Here is a 20,467-nt window from a genome sequence, read left to right on the forward strand (position 1 = left end):
AGAAATCCTCGCTTCCTGGTTTCTCCACCATAACCCCACCCCAAGCTCCTAAACCCACCCAGAACTGAGCATGCACAGCGCTGGCAGCAAAGGTTCATCAACCTGAAACGTTAACTCTGTTTCTCTCTCCACAGATGCTGCCTGACCTGCTGAGTATTTCCAGCATTTTCTGTTTTATTGAAGGAATTTTACATTCACTCATACAGTTTATGTTCAGGAAAATTATTAATTAGCCAAAGAAAGCCGTCAGATGTCAGGTGGATAAAAAATTTGACAATCTAAGCAAAAGGTTTCCAGCCTTCTGGGTTAACCAATACAACGGGACTGCAGTTGGTGGCTAATTTGACGTCAGCATCTCTTGGGCCATTGAGGCTGAAAAGAAACCCCAAATTCCCACTATTGATCGTTACTAGTGACTCCTGATGTGGAAATGGGCAAGTTTGGACATTACTTGGGGGCATGGCTGACCCTTTGTGTGGAGTTAACTGGTCTCAGCCACTGGGGGAACTGCCATTTAGCTTCATTCCGCACCTTCCCCACCACCCCCTTCCCTAGGCTAGGCAAGGGGAGAACCTCCTGCATTTGTACCCAGCCATCCTGAATGGAAATGGCAGGTCTCCATGTCCGATAGACCAAGGGTGAGCTCCTTAACAAAAGTTCAGACTAGAGGGGGACAGGAGGTGGCAACGAGGGCTGAGATGGGAAAAGATAAGAGATGAGAGCTGTGCAAAGGAGGCAAGGCCACAGGAAGAGAATGGGAGTTGGAGAGAGTTATTATTACTGAGAGATGTTGGTATCTATAAATCTTGATGTTCTTGTCTAACACTGAAATGTTAGGTTGCAAAATCAGGAAGCAGGAAAGGAGATAGAAAGCATTTCATCGGAAGGTGGAGAAGGTAACTTTCACTATTCTATCCCTTATTTATAAATGCACACAAAATACAAGACCGATGCAGGGCAATGCTTTACCTAGATATGGAGCTCTCTGATGCAATGTCTTTGGGAGTCCTCACAGCTGCTAAGTTCCTCTTGGGTTGAGTCACTATGAAAACAAAAGGTAAAGACTGAGGTCAAGCCAGAACGACCACACACACATCAGCACAAATCCAAATTTTACTGCAAATACCCTTCACCCGTAATAACTGGTTTCGGTTTCACCCAGATATAGGACAGCATGTTCCTTGGTTACTCCTGGAACGTGGATTCCAATTCATTACATACCCGGGAAATCAAAGCTTCCTTTCTGGTGACTGGAAAGGATCTTATGGAATGTTTGGATGTGGTCAACCCAGCTTTGAGTGACGTGACTCCAACAGCACAAAACCATGTACAATGTGGTCCACGTTAATGGGGAGTCTCAAGCTCTCTGCATCTTCATTATGTTGAAATTAGGACTTACCATATGAACTCAGAGCAGGAGGGGGCCACTCAGTCCTTCAAGCCTGCTCCACTATTCAATAAGATCATGGCTGATCTGATTGTAACCTCCTGCCTACTCCCAACAACCTTTCACCCCCTTGTTAATCAAGAATCTATCTAGCTCTGCCTTAAAAATATTCAAAGGCTCTGCTTCCACCACCTTTTGAGGAAGAGAGTTCCAAAGGCACAACCCTCAGAGAAAAAAAATCATCTCCGTCTTAAATGAATGACTGTCATTTTTAAAAAGTGACCCTTAGTTCTAGATTCTCCCACAAGAGGAAACATCCTCTCCACATCCACCCTGTTGAGACCCCTTAGGATCTTAAAGGTTGTGATCAAATCACCTCTTACTCTTCTAAATTCCAGTGGATACAAGCCTAACTGTCCAACCTTTCCTCATAAGACAACCCGCCCATTGCAGGTATTAGCCTAGTAAACCTTCTCTGAACTACTTCCAATGGATTTACATCTTTCCTTAAATAATGAGACCAATACTGTCCACTGTATCATGCCATCTGCTACCCTTTCCAGGGGATCCTAGAACTGTGAAACCCCTTTCCCCCTATGGTCTACAGGCTTCTATTACCTGGTTTAACATTTAAAAGGATTATGGTGAAAGAGAAGTGGAGGGAGACTAATGGGATCGATCTTTCAGCAAGCCAGCACAGACACGAATGGGCTGAATAGCCTCCTTCTGTGATGTACAAGTCTTTGATTCTAATTAATGAGCTTCTTTGTGTGACTGAAGTAACATAAACTTACTTGTTACTTGGTGAATTTTTTTGCCAGTGGTGCCATCACTTGGGGGACCTTTCGGGCCAGCGATCCTACAGCATCAGAAGAGAAAAAAATCGTTAATTTGACATCCCTCCCATCAATGGCCTGTGGGGACAAGATCTCCTAATTTTCTGCACAAGAATGCAGCTTTTTATTTATTCATTCACGGGATGTGGGTTTCGCTGGCTGGCCCAGCATTTATTGCCCATCCCTAGTTGCCCTTGAGAAGGTGGTGGTGAGCTGCTATCTTGAACCACCGCAGCCTATATGGTGTAGGTACACCCACAGTGCTGTTAGGGAGGGAGTTCCAGGATTTTGACCCAGCGACAGCGAAGGAACGGAGATATATTTCCAAGTCAGGATGGTGTGTGCCTTGGAGGGGAACTTCCAGGGGGTGGTGTTCCCATCTATCTCCTTCTAGATGGCAGTGGTCGTGGGTCTGAAAGGTGCAGTCGAAGGAGCCTTGGTGAATTTCTGCAGTGCATCTTGTAGATGGTTGTGACGAAAAATAACAATGCAGGACTCTTTCCAGGCCCTGTAATTGGAATGAGTAGGCTTTATATCTTTTAATGAGGATCTACTGGAGGGCAAGTCTGGTGACAGCAGCTGCGGTAATTCCAGCTCCGATAGCGTATGTTAAAGCTGCTGCAGTTAAAAAGCTCGTAGTTGGATCTTGGGATCGAGCTGGCGGTCCGCCGCGAGGCAAGCTACTGCCTGTCCCAGCCCCTGCCTCTCGGCACTCCCTTGATGCTCTTAGCTGAGTATCCTGGGGATCCGAAGAGTTTACTTTGAGAAAATTAGAGTGTTCAAAGCAGGCCGGTCACCTGAATACTCGAGCTAGGAATAAGGGAATAGGACCCTGGTTCTATTTTGATGGTGTTCGGAACTGGGGCCACGATTAAGAGGGACGGCCGGGGGCATTCGTATTGTGCCGCTAGAGGTGAAATTCTTGGACCGGCGCAAGACAAACAAAAGCGAAAGCATTTGCCAAGAATGTTTTCATTAATCAAGAACGAAAGTCGGAGTTTCGAAGACGATCAGATACCGTCGTAGTTCCGACCATAAATGATGCCCGACGAGCGATCCAGCGGCGTTATTCCCATAACGCGCCGAGCAGCTTCCAGGAAACCAAAGTCTTTGGGTTCGGGTGGGGGGGGGGGGTATGGTTGCAAAGCTAAAACTTAAAGGGATTGATGGGAGGGCACCACCAGGAGTGGAGCCTGCGGCTTAATTTGACAAGAATACTGTTTCCCCAAAGTGTTTCCGTTGGAATAAAGAATTGTGAGTTACTTCTTTTTGATTAGCTTGTTCCACAACAGGTATCAACCCACAGTGAAACAGTAAGGCTCTCAACATTTCTCTATAATTGGCTACTCTCAGAGCAGAGAGTGGGACTTGAACCTTCTGACTCAGAGGCACAAAGTTACCCACTGAACCACAGCTGACACCTTCAAGGTAGGACACCCGCAGAAGCCAGAACTGCCCTTGGTCACTGAAATCTCACGAAGATCTTTATGCCCACCCACTGTACAAGGAATGATTAGGGTTGATAAATGATGGCTCCTCAACTGCAGAAAGGGAAAATATCAAACCACGTGCGCAACTGGGGGCATCTTAAATTAGGCTGTGTTGCATGGGCCCTTTAAATCCCTGGACACAGGAATACAACAGCTGATTGGCTACTGAATGTTACCTCTGCACTCTGGAGGGAGGGGCAAACACCCCATACTTTGGAGAGCAGGTGTAATAGCGGACACCAAACACTGAGCCATCGTGTTTCCCAGTTGCCTTGTCCAGCTCGATACCGTACCAGTACCCTGGGAGGGAAAACAGAAACAGCTATGACTTATAACAGGTAAACTCAGTCATGATCAACCAGTTGAGAAACATGTAGCTACCAACACAGCTCAGATGTTTGCTGGATACACCTAAAGCACCAGGAGCAACAATTAAAAACCAGAAAAGGCTGGAAACGTTCAGGGGAGAGAGGAATGTAGGATGAACGGTTCAATTGTCACAACCCCTCATCAGATGGTACAAATGAAGTGGTTGCAAGAATTAGCAGCCTCATCTGTGCTTTGCTCTCTCAATCCTAGCTCTTTTACTCTTGATGTTGAAGGAATTTTCAACATGCATGAACAGGCGTGGACATTAAACAAGGCGTACAGTGACACACATGAATCAATGGCTACCTATTATTCACTGAGGGGCAATTCCTCTGTGGATTTAAATTCATCACATGGGTTAATTCAGGAAAGCCATAATCTCTTTACTGGCATCTGTGTTACTTTTATTCCATGACCTAGGAGACCAATATCTGCGTCAGTAGATAACCCAGTTCGTTGGCTAAGTGGTTATGTTACTGGATTAATAATCCAAAAGGCCTGGACTAATAATCTGGAGATGCCAATTCAAATCTCAGCAATTAATTACACAAAACTGGAGTAAAAAAAGCTGCTATTGGTTCAGGCGACCATGAAGCTATTGAATTGTAAAATACCAACTGGTCTTCAGGAATGGAAACTACTCTCCTTATCTGGTTTGGGTCTATATGTGGCTGGTTACCTGAAATCATGCTCCAGATTAATTTAGTATTTCCAACACAGAGACCAGCCATTCAGCCTTGCTAGAAATGAGATGGTCAGAACGTTTCCGATTCCTTGAGATCCAGCAATATTCCAAGACAAGACGGTTACATCACCAAGATCTGGTGGTTAATGACTTGTAACCGCTACAGAAATCGCGAGGCCACAATGTAAGATCAGAGTGAAAGCTCACCCGCTCCACTCTCCACATCTCTCAATGACTTCACTCACCTGGAGCAAAATCGGTTTTCCCATAATACCGAATTATTCCCGGTTTCTGACCCGCCACCAACACTTGGTCTCCAATCTCGATCTTCACGCCCTCTCGATCAAGGCTTCCCATGGACAGGGATTTCCTTCTCATAGCTGAGGAGAAACATAGGGATAAACTGGAGGCGAGGCCAATGTTGATACGGACACCAGGCTGCGTGAACCTGGCAGAGTGACTCAGTCACTGCGACAGGGGCCAAACCTTCTTTTAAATTTTTTGTGGTTTACTAGATTATTACCAGAAATGGGTGGATTGTCTTATGAGGAAAGGCTGGGCAGGTTAGGCTTTTGTCCATTAGCATTGAGAAGAGTGAGAGATGACTTGATTGAAATATATAAGATCCTGAGGGGTCTTGACAGGGTGGATGTGGAGAGGATGTTTCCTCTTGTGAGAGAATCTAGAACTAAGGGTCACTGTTTAAAAATAATGTGTCGCTTCTTTAGAACAGAGATGGAGAAAAAATTCTTTCAGAGGGTTGAGAGACTCTGGTATAGTCTCCCTCAAAAAGCAGCCGAAGCAGAGTCCTTGAATATTTTTAAGGCAGAAGGTAGATAGGTTTGTGATAAGCAAGGGGTGAAAGGTTATCGGGGGTAGGCAGGAATATGAGATCAATATCAGATCAGCCATGATCTAATTGAATGGCGGAGCAGGCTCGAGGGGCTGAGTGGCCTCCTCCTGCCCCTAATTTGCATGTTCGTATCAGGGAATCATAACAGGAAATCACTGTGTGCCAAGCCAGCAAGGAGACACTTATACAGACAGCTTTTACACCTAATTAGGAGACATTTATACAGACAGCCTTTACACCTAATTAGTATCATGGAACTGCTGTAATAATTGACAGTTGGTTGAGAGGATTAAATAATTGTTGAGTGAGATGATAAAAATTTTCATTGCATTCAAACTAGGACCTAACAATTTAATTAACAAAGAGGTTTAAATTCCCTTAACAAGTTTGTTACAGCTGTAAAAATTACACACAAAGAATATTCACTCATACATTTTGACCTGTATCCTCAGATTAAATTAAACCTTGGGTGTATATTAAATGAATATTGTCACATACACTATGCGCCTGTAAAGTGACAACTTTACACAATACCACGTGAACACGTGATAAAAAAAATCCCTGCCTTATAATCATTCATACTGTACATTATTCTGTACAGGGCTATACCTGGCTTCATTCTTTCATTGATCTTTTCACCAAAAGTAGCAAACAGAGAAAATTATATCTTTATTTGGAGCATCTGAACATCATGCCACTGGGTGTCTATCACTCTCTGTCTACTCACTGGCATTTTTCAATATGCCTTTCATGAGCAGTTAACTAGAAATTTTAAATGATCGCAATTCAAGTTATTCTTTCAGAAGATGTAAGGCGGACAGGCTAAATCCAGTCTCTAACTTGTATATTTGTTTCCTGCAACAGAATCTCACTGCTTTTCACGATCAAAGGTCACATGTTTAAACCCACATCGATCTACTAGATAGATATGGATGGTGCCACTGGAATTTTGCAATGTCCAAATTCTGGCCCGGATTAGGATTATTTCAGATTTGATCCAACTAAACCTAGCTGTGGCTCACACTCTCTCACCTCCAAGTCAGGTGGTGAGGATTCAAACCCCACTCCACAGACTCGAGCACAATTTCTACGCTGACACGCCTAGTGCAGTACGGAGGGAGTGCTACACTGTTGGAGATGCCATCCCTCGGATGAGACCTTAAGCCGAGGCCTGTCCCTTTGGTCCAGGTCAACATCATTGCTCTGAGCGAGGAGCTGTGCTTAAGCACGGAGTGATGACATTGGCATTTTTTTATTCATTCGTGGGATGTGGGCTTCGCTGGCTGGGCCAGCATTTATTGCCCATCCCTAGTTGCCCTTGGAGAAGATGGTGGTGAGCTGCCTTCTTGAACCGCTGCATTTCATGTGGTATAGGTACACCCACAGCGCTGATAGGGAGGGAGTTCTAGGATTTTGACCCAATGACAGTGAAGGAACAGCGATATATTTCCAAGTCAGGATGGCGAATGACTTGGAGGGGAACTGCTAGGTGGTGGTGTTCCCATGTATCTGTTGCCCTTGTCCTTCTAGGTGGTAGTGGTCGTGGGTCTGGAAGGTGCTGTCTAAGCAACCTTGGTGAATTCCTGCAGCGCATCTTGTTGATTTTCCAGCCTGTGCTCGCTTTGAGCAAGGCTCCCTACAGGGAACACGGCCACCACTGAAAGAACAGACCTGAGGCTCATCCTTCAACCAAACCCACAAAACAAAACAAAGACTAGCTGGTCATTCATCTCACTGCTCTTTGTGGGATCTTCCTGAACAAAAATTGGCTGATGTGCTTGCCCCAGCCACTGCATGTGGAGTATGTTGAACTGTTTCTGGGAGATGATTAATCAAGGGTAAAAATACTTAGATATTTATCTAAGAATCGGAAATTGAAATAGAGACAAACACACCTTTTTTATCTTTCTTTGTCTTGCCAGTCATTCGTGCAAAGTCCATTCTGGGAGTTTTGGGTGTCGATGTTACAGATGAAGGAGTCTGATCGAGAATTTTACTGATTTTAGACACTGGAGAAAAATAACCTGTTAAAAAAAAATGCACACACTGAAAATGTGGAATAGGCACAACAATCGCAAGAAAGCTGGAACTGCTCAATCCGGTGACTATTATAATATCATTTACTAGAGACACACATAAACAGCTTCCAGCCACAAGATAAAAAACAAAAAACAAAAAACTGCGGATGCTGGAAATCCAAAACAAAAACAGAATTACCTGGAAAAACTCAGCAGGTCTGGCAGCATCGGCGGAGAAGAAAAGAGTTGACGTTTCGAGTCCTCATGACCCTTCGACAGAACTGACAGTTCTGTCGAAGGGTCATGAGGACTCAAAACGTCAACTCTTTTCTTCTCCGCCGATGCTGCCAGACCTGCTGAGTTTTTCCAGGTAATTCAGCTTCCAGCCCCAATGTTCAGGGCTAAATGAGCCACTTAACGTGGTCATAAATCACACAGACCAGAGAAGCTCTCTCAGTCAATCTCGGAGCTCTGCCAATAGCTCATTTCAGCAGAGAGAAGGTGTGGGATTTTGGATGGATGGGGGTAAAGAATTCTGTCAACCTTCCCTTTCCCGGTTGCTCTCCAGTATCTCTTTTGTGTGTAGGCATGAGGTGACAGCACAGCTTTTATTCCTCTTTCTTCCTGCCACAGTCAAATAGCCCACTACACGAATGACAAACGTGGATGAGATACTGAGGGGTGTTCAGTGGGGCAGGGAGGTGGGTGTGGGAGGGGTTGGAGTACAAAAGACCCCTGTTGGTACAGTATGGTTTGTACCTAATTTCCTATAAACTAGTTTAAAAATATACATTTTTGGGAAATTTGTCCTTTGTACTCATTAGGTAGATGATCTCCAAGGTTCAGTACAGCACTAGTTGGATGCAGGGGTAAAGATCCTTTAATCCATCTCAAAAACATGCTTTAGCAATTAGCTTAGGAAATCATCCCTTAACATGCGAATCTCACTGTCCAAACTGGCCATTTCTGTGGCCCCAGAGTCAGTTTGGTGCCAATCTGTGTTGAATTAAGAACAGTTTCCTATGTGGATCGGAGATGGTCTGTGACAAACTCAGGGGCATTTTATGTACGATCCTTGTAGTTGGTGGCAAAAAGACTTTAAGAACTAACATACAAGCACTAAGTTTACAACAACAACAACAACTTGCATTTATATAGTGCCATTAACATTGTAAAATGTCCCAAGGCGTCTGGGAATATTACCATACAAAAGTTGACACTGGGATACATAAGGAGCAATTAGGACAGGTGACTAAAAGCTTGTTCAAGGAGGCAGCTTTTAAGGAGAGTTTTCAAGGAGGAGAGAGATGCGGAAAGGTTTAGGGAAGGAATTCCCGAGCTTGAAGCTCAGGCAGCTGAAGGCGCAGCCACCAATGGTGAAGCAATTAAAATCGGGGATGCTCAAGAAGCCAGAATTGGACGAGTGCAGAGATCACAGAGCATTGGAGGACCGAAGGATATTACAGCGATAGAGAGGGAAGGGATTTAAAAACAAGGGTGAGAATTTTAAAATTGCAGCATTGTGAGACTGGGAGCCAATGGAGGTCAGCAAGCACAGGGGGTGATGAGTTAAGATGTTAATCATGCTGGAGTAACTCTTTCGAGTACAAACACTTTTCCATCTGTTTCAGATGAAGTTACATTGTTTCATAGTTTGCCATTGTGAGATTTGAACTCTTGATACTCTTTTGAGTAAACCTGTTTCCATCTGTTTCAGATAAAGTTACATTGTTTCATAGTTTGCCATTGTGAGATTTGAACTCTTGATCTTGGGGTTACAAACCCAGTACCATAACCACTTGGCTATTTAGGCCAAGCTTATCATGCTGGAGTAGAGTGTAGGCTTTAAGCTAGTGAATGAAGAGCAGCTGCCCCCAATTGGGGAAAGATAAGGGACTACAAGCGTTTAAAAATAGTTGGGGTGGGGGAACAAGAGGAATCTATGCCATTACTCTGCAGTCTTGGAAATAAACATGGCTTAAGGAAAAGACTGGCTTCAGTTCATCCTTCCCTCAATATATGATTAATGAAATTAACATAAGGTTGAAAAGTGATCTAGTTGAGGTATTTAAAATAATAAATTGATTCACAATGGCAGACATTTCCTCTGGTGGGGAAATTCAAAACAAGGATGTTGTGATCGAATTGTCTGGTGGATCAGGATTGAGGGGCCGAATGGCCTACTGTTCCTATGAGAACCAGACCAACGTCCCAGATGTGGGATACCCTGGCTGAACGAGCTCCCCTTACCATGTTTTGGAGGGCAAATAAAATAGCTTATCCCTCCGACACTTCCATCATTCTTCCCTTCAGGCTCATCCAGCTCGACGCCAACCCACTGCCCGCTGGCAAACTCAGTGGTGCCACAGAATCGAAGTGTTCCAACCTAGAATGAGTGGGAAAACAAATCAAATGTTTTAAGCTACAGGACACACACACACACACACACACACACACACACTTCCGCTTTGAGCAAGGAAATTCAGGATTCAAACCCCACCCCCACCGCCCCAGGATTTGAGCACATAACCCAGGCTCCTAACGTTCGCAGGTGCCGCCCGTATGATGTGACTTTACACTGCGGCCCAGTCTGGCGGACATGCTGCCAAAATTCTGCACCTGACCAAAAGCTCAGATCAGAAATCTCGTGGGATCTTGCTGTGCTCAAAATGGCTGTCGTGCTTATTAAGCCCACAAAAATGAACTGCAAGGTGCATGCGAGGTACTTGGAAATGCTCCAGAGAAATGGGTCAGTGCTTTCACTTCCTTTCAGGGGCTTTGATTCACATGGAAAACAGGTTGTTTATTTTTCACGGTGTAATTCCACCACAACCACCCAAAATCATTCTTTGCTTGGATCTCAAAACAGTAGAATTCCTTACCCCTCTCAGTCTTGACTAGTTCATTCATTTTATTTGCAAACATATAATTACTGATAGCTGGTCTATCTTTCCTCACCATGTTCTGGACTATGGGCCTTGGTTCCTTATCTAGATTTCTCAAGATAGGAGGCAAACGTCCACAATACCCAGTCCTGGTCCTGCTCCATTCCGCCAAGGTAATTCACTCTTCTCATCACTCTCAACTCACACACAACACCCACAGCCAGTGTTAGAATGAGCATTTGCCTTCTGCAAAAATCTCTTTACCTTATCTGCATCCACAAGGACTCGGTCCCCGAGTTTGAGGCCCAGTGAGGTGAGCATCAGGTTGCCTGGGATATTATCATAGTTCGGCAAGGTGACCTTGGGAAGGTTACAACTCAGAGGTACTGCATCGAGCAGCAGCTGCTTCAGCTCCTTGGCAACCATGGCAGCCTCGGCCTTGTCCAGTGTCATGTCCATTGGGTCTGGTACAACGTCTGCAGGAACCTGCCCTTTCCGATTCTGTTGGGTGGGAAAAGATTGGGAAGTCACAATATTTTTTTTTAAAAAGAGGCACGCGTCTAGTTATTACCATAGTGAGGTAATCAAGGTATGGGCTGGGGAAGTAGCCTGTACAAGCTCATTTTAAAACAGTGCAATACTGAGCCAAGAAAGGCCAAACAGATTTTTCTTATAGGTTCCTGGGATGTGAACATTATTGGCAGGGCCAACATTTATTGCCCACCCCTAATTGCCCTTAAGAAGGTGGTAGTGAGGTACACACACACTGTTTATTTTTTCCCTAAAGGCCACTTCTAAAAGCAGTTAAGAGTTACCCACCATGTTGTGGGTCTAGCGTCACATGTAGGCCAGACTGGGTAAGGACAGCAGATTTCCTTCCCTAAAGGATATTAGTGAACCAGGTGGGTTTTTAATGGCAATCCAGGAATCCAAGATTAGCATTTTATTCCAGATTTATTAATTAATTGAATCTAAATCCCCTCAAAAGTTATGGTGGGATTTACACTCATCTCACCAGAGCGTTAGAGGGGATTACTAGTCCAGTGACACTGCGCTACTGTCCCCCTGGTTGCAAGCTGCCTTTGTGTTGGGTTTGCTCAATGTTTGGTGCTGGGATGGGTGGGTCACATGGAGTGGGCAGCAATCCCAGAGTAGACTCACTCCACGTGCAATGGGCTCATGGGACCCTTCATACTTTCCAACCTTAGCAAATCCAGAAAATTTACTCCCGGAAGTAGAGAGCCCAGCAAACCCAATATAAAGGCGAGGGGAATGGCAGGTGTGTTGCAGCCGGATTTGGAATTCTCCGGGTAGAAACGAGTGGGGAAGAAAAATCATCCGGGATTCCCGTTCCTTGCCTCAATCCAGCAATGCAGCACAGCTCTGGAAAAGTGGATGGATGCCAGGTGATAGGATCTGAATCAAATAATCAGGCAACTTGCCGACACTCACCTGAAGAATGGTCAACTGGTGAGGTGCACGATGGCAGCTTCTGCAATGTGTATCTGCAAGGGAGAAAAGGATGGAACGTTGGAGTCAAGGAATGAAAAGATCTCCACTTACCCGGACGGCTGGATTTGCTCCGTGCTCAAGGAGACACTTGACAGCTCCCAGGCACAGGTTAGAAGCTGCTATGTGTAGGGCTGTCCCATGGTTGAAGTCACTGCAGGTGGAGTTCAGCACTGCAAACATACAGCAGAACAAACATTTCAGAAAATAGCCCCAGGTCAGGAAAACCCGACATCTCACAAACACGGGTGTCAGGGAGACTGAAATCTCCTACTTCCAGGGCTGCATTTCCTTCTCAAACCACCAATTGGAAGGGTAGGAACCATGAAGATTGTACCCCATGTAAAAGCTCTCAGACAAGGGCGCCAGAAACTAGGAGAGAATGAGAGATGTGTATGGGCCTGACTGCTCTTTGAAAGAGCCAGCACAGACAGGGTGGGCCAAATGGCTTCCTTCTGTGTTTTACCTTTGTATTATTCTATGAAAACGAGACCTCGCATTGGGCTGTGGAACAGCTGAAACTTTCAGCCTGGATTCCCGCTAGTAAAGCAGAACAATTACAGACCTAGGAAGCAGAGTTTGCCAAGGTGCTGAGGTACTGGGGAAATGGCAGAGAATTCCAGGCCCATAACTGCGTGAGCTCTGAAGTGATCAGAATATTGGCAGTCTGCCCCCTACCTTTTGGTTTGTGAGCCTTCAGGAGGATCCGAGTTATTTCCGGTACATCAAAGTAGGCAGCGTAGTGAAGGGCGTTCATGTTGGTCCAGCGACTGCGAATTCCTACATCGGCCCCCAAAGAAATCAGCTGGTTGCACAATCGCACAGCAGCCACAGGGTCCCCTAAACCAGGTGCAAAGACATGTCTTAACACCAACAACTTGCATTTACATAGTGCCTTTAGCATAGGAAAACCTCCCAAGACGCTTCACATGAAAGTTAACAAACAAAATTTGATACTGAACCACCTAAGGGGATATTTGGACAGGTGACCAAATGCTTGGTCCAAACAGGGCGGTTTTAGGAGCATCTTAAAAGGAGGAGAGAGAGAGAGTGCTTTAAGGAAGGAATTCCACAGCTTAGGGTCCAGGCAGCTGAAGGCACAGCTGCCAATGCCGGAGTGATTAAAATTGGGGGTGCACAAGAGGCCGGAATTGGAGGAGTGCAGAGATCTCGGAGGAACTTGAGCACAAGGATGAGAATTTTAAAATTAAGGTATTGGTGGACCGGGAACCAATGTAGATCTCAGTGAGCACGGTGGGGGGTTGCAGTTTAAATGAATGGAACTTGGTGCGAGTTATGACCCTGGCAGCAGAGTTTTGGACGAGCTCAAATTTACAGAGGGTTAAAAATTAAAACCGTTGCCTCTTAACTTACCTTTATTGAAATGAAATGACACTTTTCACAAAAGAAGGGCCATTGCTTTTGGGGTTCATTGGAAACACCCCAATGCAGCAATAAACTCTTTTCTTTTAAGTTGTGTTGTAGGCTCTCTTTTGTTGTGTTATTATAATGATATAATACCCTATTGCTCATAAGGGATTGGGTAAACACATTGTGGGTTCATTTATTAAGACTAGACAGTCTTGCACTGTTGGAAAGCTTGAAGACACTAGGAGCTGTGGGTGTGCGCACTCTGCTCAAAGCAACAGTGAAACTAAGACTGGTTTACCAGACAACTACCTGGAATAGACGGGTTGTCTTATGTGAAAACGTTGGGACAGGTTAGGTTTGTACCTGCTGGAGTTTAGGAGAGTGAGAGGCGACTTGATTGAAACATATAAGATCCTGAGGGGTCTTGACAGGGTGGATGTGAAGAGGATGTTTCCTCTTGTGGGAGAATCTAGAACTAAGGGTCACTGTTTAAAAATAAGGGGTCGCCCATTTAAGATAGAGATGAGGTGAAATCTTTTCACTCAGAGTCACGAGTCTTTGGAACTCTCTTCCTGAAAAGGCGGTGGAAGCAGAGTCTTTGAATATTTTTAAGGCAGAGGTGGATACATTCTTGGTAAGCAAGGGGGTGATAGGTTATCAAGGGTATGCGGGATGCAGATTTGAGGTTACTATCAGATCAGCCACGATCTTATTAAAAGGTGCAGCAGGTTCGAGGGGCCGAATGGCCTACTTCTGTTCCTTGTCCATTATGTACGAATGTTCGTATCACATGACACACTTCCCTTCTAGTGATGTCATATAGATATCCCTTAAAGGCATATTACAACATCTTTCATTATAGAAATCATAAGCAGCGTGCAAAGCCCAGTTCGGTGCATAATTTCACAGTTACCTCTGGAGTTTACACCCAATCTACCCTCACTGTTTTTGGGTGGAGGTTTATTCTCATCCAAGCTGCAGGTGTCAGAGTTGAGAACAAGCGCATTCTCCCATTCCCATTCCCCCCCCCACCCGCCATTTCTGTTCATAGATCTCAGAACATAACCGGTTCTGTCACCCTATGTAAGCTGAACACTTTCACCACCTACCGACGCCATTTGCTCCTGCCTTGCATGCATAGTGCAATAAGGTCATATCTGTCAGCCCATCCCTGTCATTCACATGGCAACCTCGCTTGAGAATCTGGATCAACAGAAAGAGCAAGAGGAGGTCAGTATCGCAAAACAAACGAGAGACCTCTTTATCACCTGGAACGTGCAAGGATACACACTGGTGAAAGGAGAACAACAGGTTAGTGTAGAGTAAATATATTTCATTATCAAGAGTCTAGGTCTGCTGACACTCCAGTGCACTATGGAGGGAGTGCTGCACTGTTGGAGGTGCTGTCATTTCTTTGAGCCAATAAACTGAGGCCCTGTCTGCCCCTCTCAGGTAAACGTAAAGGATCACAGGGAATAACTTCAGAAAAAAGCGACAGAGTTCCCCTCAATGTCCTGGTCAATACTTATCTCTCAATCAACATCAATAAACGTAAGAAATGAGAGGAGGACTAGGCATACGACCCCTCAAGCCTGCTCTGTCATTCAATAAGACCATGGCTCAACCAACTCCAGATAAAACAGATTATCACATTGCTGTTTGTGGGATCTTGCTGAGCACAAATTGGCTGCCTCATTTTCTACATTATAACAGTGACTACACTTTAAAAATTACCTCATTAGCTGTAAAGTGCTTTGGGGTGTGCTGAGGTCACGAAAGGTCCAAAAAAATGCAAGTCTTTCTTTCACTCTCCTGGTGGTTCACTGCCCACTGAGTAATACAGACCCAATCCTGTCATCACATGCTGGAGCAGTAGGCAGGGCTGTGCATTGGCCTGAGCTTGGGGAACACAGGGGTGGGGTAGAGGTGGGAATCAGCAAGCATTTCAATTCCTGATAGGTATCCAACTGTGCGTTGTGGATCAGATTCAGTAGCAGAGCAAACATAAGGAATATGAGCTCGTAAATACACTTCCCAGGGCAGAAACTTCCCCTGCAATACGATTAAAGTAGCAATGGAAGAGGTAGCGGAAATTTGGAAGTCACTCTCCCAAAAAGCTCGTGAGGCTGGTGTGAGCAGGAGACTCAGTTGAAAATTTAAAAACGGAGACTGACAAGAGTTTTATTAGATAAGGGTATGAGGATTTACGGAACCAAGGTGGGTGGCTGGAGTTAAGATAGAGATCAGCCATGATTTCACTAAATGGTAAAATAGGATAGAGGGGCTGAATGGCCTCCTGCTCCTAGACTAGATTTCTCTGTGAAATGAGCCTGGCTGGGAATAAAAAACCTTGAGGAACAAATCTTTGAAAAGACCAATTGCGAAATCGTTCTCCACCTCACTCTGGCTTTGAAGGTCAGGCTACCGTGTGGGGGCAGTAATGATCTCAGCTGCTATCTCAGGGAACCAGTGCATCTGGTGTAAAATCAATCACTAACACACAGTTACAACCGGGTTTAACTGGGTAATACTGACTGTACATCAAGAAAATATACCGCTCTGAAAAATCAATGTTCCCCGGGCTTCCATCCAGCAATGTTCATCATTTGAAGCCATCCCTTGACCCCAGTAATGCTTCATAAATAGGCTCTTAAATTCTTTCCGCATAGAACAGGGCTGTTTTATTTATGGGTTCTTTTATTTTAGAGACAACAAAGGGACAGTAATACACAGGCTAGTGATCTACCTCCATGGCAGAAATCACCCTTGATGAAACCAATGAAGGCAAAATGGTACATTTATAATCCACCTCATCACATCCTTCAAAATCAGTCAAAGCATTTCACTCGCAATCCATTGCTTTCAACGTGCAACGGCAATTTTTCAAACCGGGTAGCCATTTCTCACACAGCAAGATCCCACAAACCACATCGATAGGAAAAGGACTGTTAAATTGGGTTATCTTAGGTAGTGTTGTTTGGCGAGGGTGCGGTGGGAAGAGGGAAGATTGTTGGACAGGACATTGGAAGAAACCCCTACTTACTCTTCAAACAATTGCAGTAGGAATTGTTAATATCTAGCTGGACCGCTCAGGAGAGGCAGAGGCAATCCCAGGCTGCACCTGGAGTATGGGTGCAGCCCTGGGGCCCAATTTTCCCGTGGGAGGTGGGAATCGGGAGGTGGGACTGAACCAGAGTCACGTTCCCGCCTCCACGTCCAAACTGCCGGGGAGCGCGATTTGCGGTCACTGGAGCTTTACCTGGCCTCGAGGTCGGCCTGCCGCCCACTTTGGCAGACCCAAGGTGGGAGGGAAGTGTGGCTGGCTCTAAAAGGGGCAGGTTAAAAGGGCCCACCTCCACTCACGTCCATGTTATCACTATTCTCATTAACCCCTTTGAAATTCAAACCTCCTTTCATCCATCAAAGAATGCAAATTCCTGTCACACCGTCCACACTAAGACCCCAACCATGTTTACTCATTAGCATATTAAAGACACTTCTACACCTTGCTTCTTTTGATAACCACAACTTGCAGTCTGCTTGGCTACACAATGTAATTAAATCACACACACACACACACACACACACACACACACACACACACACACACACACACACACACACACACACACACACACACACACACACAAACACAAACACACACACACACAGAAAGAACAACACAAGTCCCCATAGCCTACTTTACAATAAACCAGAAAAATATTATGAAAATTATTATAGCGTCATTAAATTAGTCAGCCCTCAACTGGATTGTATCCAATTCTGGGCACTGCACGCTAAGAAGGATGTCAAGGACTTGGAGAGGGTGCTGAGGAGATTTACCAGAATGGTACCAGGGATGAGGGACTTCAGTTATGTGGAGAGACTGGAGAATGTTCTCCTAACCGCAGAGAAGCTTTAAGGGAGATTTAACACAACAATGAAGGGTGTTGATGGAAAACCCAGGGAGAAACTGTTTGCAGTGGGAGGTGGGTCAGTAACTAGAGGGGCACAATGGCAAAAACGTCAGTGGGGGAGATGAGGAGAATTCTTTTTACGCATAGAGTTGCTGTCATCTTGAATGTACTGCCTGATGGTTGGGGGCAGCGGTAGCAGATTCAATAGTAACTTTCAAAAGGGAATTGGGTAAATACTTGAAAAGTAAATATTGGCTGGACTTGAGCAAAGAGCCGGGGATAGTGGGACTAACTGAATAACTCGTTCAGAAAGCCGGGCAGGCACAATTGGGCCGAGTGGTCATCGCTGTGCTGAGATCTCATGACTTCCAAGCCTTTATGTTTGAGGAACAGAAATAAACATGTATCCAGGAAGAGGGAAGGGGCAGTTTTGAATTGCTCAAGCAGAGAGCTAGCAGCCTCCCAGTCTGCTGTAGAACCAAACAGATCGAAGGAGGAGTGAGAGACAGAAGATCAGAGGAACGATGCTAATCCTGATCAACAATTCTCTCAAAACTAAAAGCATTTTCTGGTCTGATTTATCTTCCAAACTGATGCCTTAGAGTTTTACTAGAGCAATTCTCTAATTTCAAGTCCTGAATGAACCGCATGAGAGCCATATCAGAGGCTTCAGATAGTAAATACCAATCTGACAATTAAATTATGAAGAAATCATGGGATTTATGTCTGGGTCAAGGGAAAGCAAGAGTGCAAATGGGTCTATAATAAATCGGTCACAGAGATATGGGATTCTCAGTTATTTTCAATTTAGCACAGACAGCTAGACTGTGGATCATAGTCTTTAAATCAAAGCAAAATATTCCGCTCTCAATCCCTTCAGTTTCATTTATTTAACTTGGTTCAAGATCAATTTTTTTGTGCTTTTCAAAGTGAGGGGCGGGGGGGGGGGGGGGGGGAATTATTTACCCCCAGGATGTAGGTCACACTGCCAGAGCTAAATTTATTACACATCCTTGTTGCTATGAGAAATTGCTATTCGGCCGCAGGTATTTGAGAAGGGCCATCAGTGTCCAACCCTCGTCACATACAGGCCAGGCCATGTAGGGTTGACAGGTTCCCTTCCCTGGGGGTCATTCATGAACCGGTTGGCTTTTTATTTTAGCAACAAATCCAAGAACTTTCATGGTTTATTGATTCAGCTCACAAATCACCGATTTTTGTTTTTTTTTTTAAAATTCAATTTCACAATTTGCCCTCGTGGGTCTGAGCTCACGACCTCCACCAGAACCACTGGGCTGCTTGGTACCCACACCGAGCACCTGCATTACATGGAAATCTAGAAAATATATGGTGCAAAAGGAGGCTGATTGGCCCATCGTGTCTGTGCCAGGAATATCAAGGGGTTAATGTGAAACCGCGATTTCCCTACAGGGGAATGTTCACCACTTGTTATTTGAACGACTAAGATAAAGAACTCATTTCAGATTCCGCTTGAAGCAGAGGAAATCTTCTCCCAAGGTGGCCTGAATCCTGACCTCGGAACTGGAATATTCAATTGCTATTTCCCACATCAGCCATCAGTGTAACCACACAGAAGCGGATCATAAATTTGGTGCAAATCGACATTGAATTCTGTTTGTTCTTCCTCCCATTTTACTTGGAATTAATTACAGTACAGAAACAGGCCATTCAGCCCAAACAATTCGTGCTGGGTATTAATCCTCCACATGAGCAGTACCCTAATCACAAGCACTTGCTGCTGTTCTACTTCATTCATTAACTCTCAAAATGCATGTTTCCCACTTCAGGACTAAACAGCACTGGCTCAGGTCCTGTACAACATGGAGTAAAGACTTCCCAATCCCAGGTCAGATGCATAGGAATCATGTAGCCCCTTGATCCTGACACAATGAGATCACTGCTGGTCTGTAACCTAACTCCAAATACCCAGTTTTGCCCCATACCCTTTCATACCTTTGGTTAATAAAAACCTATCAATCTCAAATTAAAAATTAACAATTGATCAAGCATCAATTGCTGTTTGCGGATTAGAGTTCCAAACTTCTACCACCCTTTGGGTCGAAGTGTTTCCTAATGCCACTCCTGAAAAGTCTGGCTCTAACTTTTAGACCATGTCCCCAGTCCTAGACTCTGCAACCAGCAGAAATAATTTCTATCTACCCCATCCATTTCCCTTAATTTCTTTAAGGGGAATCATGCTTTAACCTTCTAAATTTCAGGGAATACAGCCCTAGATTATTTAATCTCTCCTTGCAATTTATCCCATGGGAGTCTAGGTATCATTTTGCTAACTCTGCGTCAAATTCCCTCCAAGGCCAATATATCCTTTCTAAAATGCAGGACAAAGCTCCCTCGATTCACCTGAATCCAGTGCTCATGAATCTTGTGAGTTACTGACTCACCCATGGACACAGCTGTAAATTTCAGTATGTTGGAGAGATTGATCGATGGATTAATATCTGTAGGGTTGTTTATTACACACAGTGAATCTCCAAGGAAGGCCACTGATTCAATCACCAGAGTTCTGGCACTCTGCAGAGGCAGGAATCTCAGCTTTTCCCCACTGCAGCTGTGTGGGGTTGAAACAGGGAGGATTCAAACGTCAGACATACCTTTGAACAACGTACATTGATAGAGCACATTTAACATCCCAAGGCATTTCCTGGAGGGGCAGAAAATAAATAAGGGAGATAAAGGAATAGATGTCGAACCATAGTAGGAGGGTTATAGGAGTCGTGACTGAAAGCTTAGTCAAAAAGAGGCTTTGAGAAAGGTTTTTGTTAGTTGAGATGGGTTAGTAACACTCTCCTGCATGGAACATGATCCACGTTATCCTGTGTCAGGTTAAAAAGCTGCACGCAGGGTGCGGCTCTCTCAATGCCCTTGAATTACTGCTTCAGATCTGTCCCGCTCATTGATGGCTTCACATTACAGCATGCAGCACCACTCTAACCAAGTGATAATGAATCATCGGAGTGAGCAGTGGCTCATAAATCTAGACAGTGGGCTACAAGGGATCAGAATCTCACTTCACTAAGTCATTGACGTCACTAAGTCATCTAGCATTCCATTCTTCACATCTGGTACCATCAATAGATAGGTACAGTGGAGAAAGACCATTCACCC

General features: G+C 44.7%; 1 protein-coding gene across 4 annotated transcripts in view; it reads right to left on the bottom strand.

The window, feature by feature from the left end:
• Positions 1-20,467, bottom strand: part of clip3 (CAP-GLY domain containing linker protein 3) — a 183,199-nt gene that overhangs the window by 51,240 nt on the left and 111,492 nt on the right. For all 4 annotated transcript variants that reach the window (XM_041179235.1, XM_041179232.1, XM_041179233.1 and 1 more), the window contains exons 6-15: positions 14,513-14,606; positions 12,711-12,872; positions 12,087-12,205; positions 10,788-11,024; positions 9,889-10,024; positions 7,516-7,644; positions 5,013-5,147; positions 3,890-4,013; positions 2,182-2,246; positions 970-1,042 (exon numbers count right to left, since the gene is read on the bottom strand). In XM_041179235.1, coding sequence (XP_041035169.1) covers positions 970-1,042; positions 2,182-2,246; positions 3,890-4,013; positions 5,013-5,147; positions 7,516-7,644; positions 9,889-10,024; positions 10,788-11,024; positions 12,087-12,205; positions 12,711-12,872; positions 14,513-14,606 — 1,274 coding nt within the window. The remainder of the gene's footprint in view (positions 1-969; positions 1,043-2,181; positions 2,247-3,889; positions 4,014-5,012; positions 5,148-7,515; positions 7,645-9,888; positions 10,025-10,787; positions 11,025-12,086; positions 12,206-12,710; positions 12,873-14,512; positions 14,607-20,467) is intronic.

This window comes from Carcharodon carcharias, chromosome 34, assembly GCF_017639515.1.
Source record: "Carcharodon carcharias isolate sCarCar2 chromosome 34, sCarCar2.pri, whole genome shotgun sequence".
NCBI lineage: Eukaryota > Metazoa > Chordata > Chondrichthyes > Lamniformes > Lamnidae > Carcharodon > Carcharodon carcharias.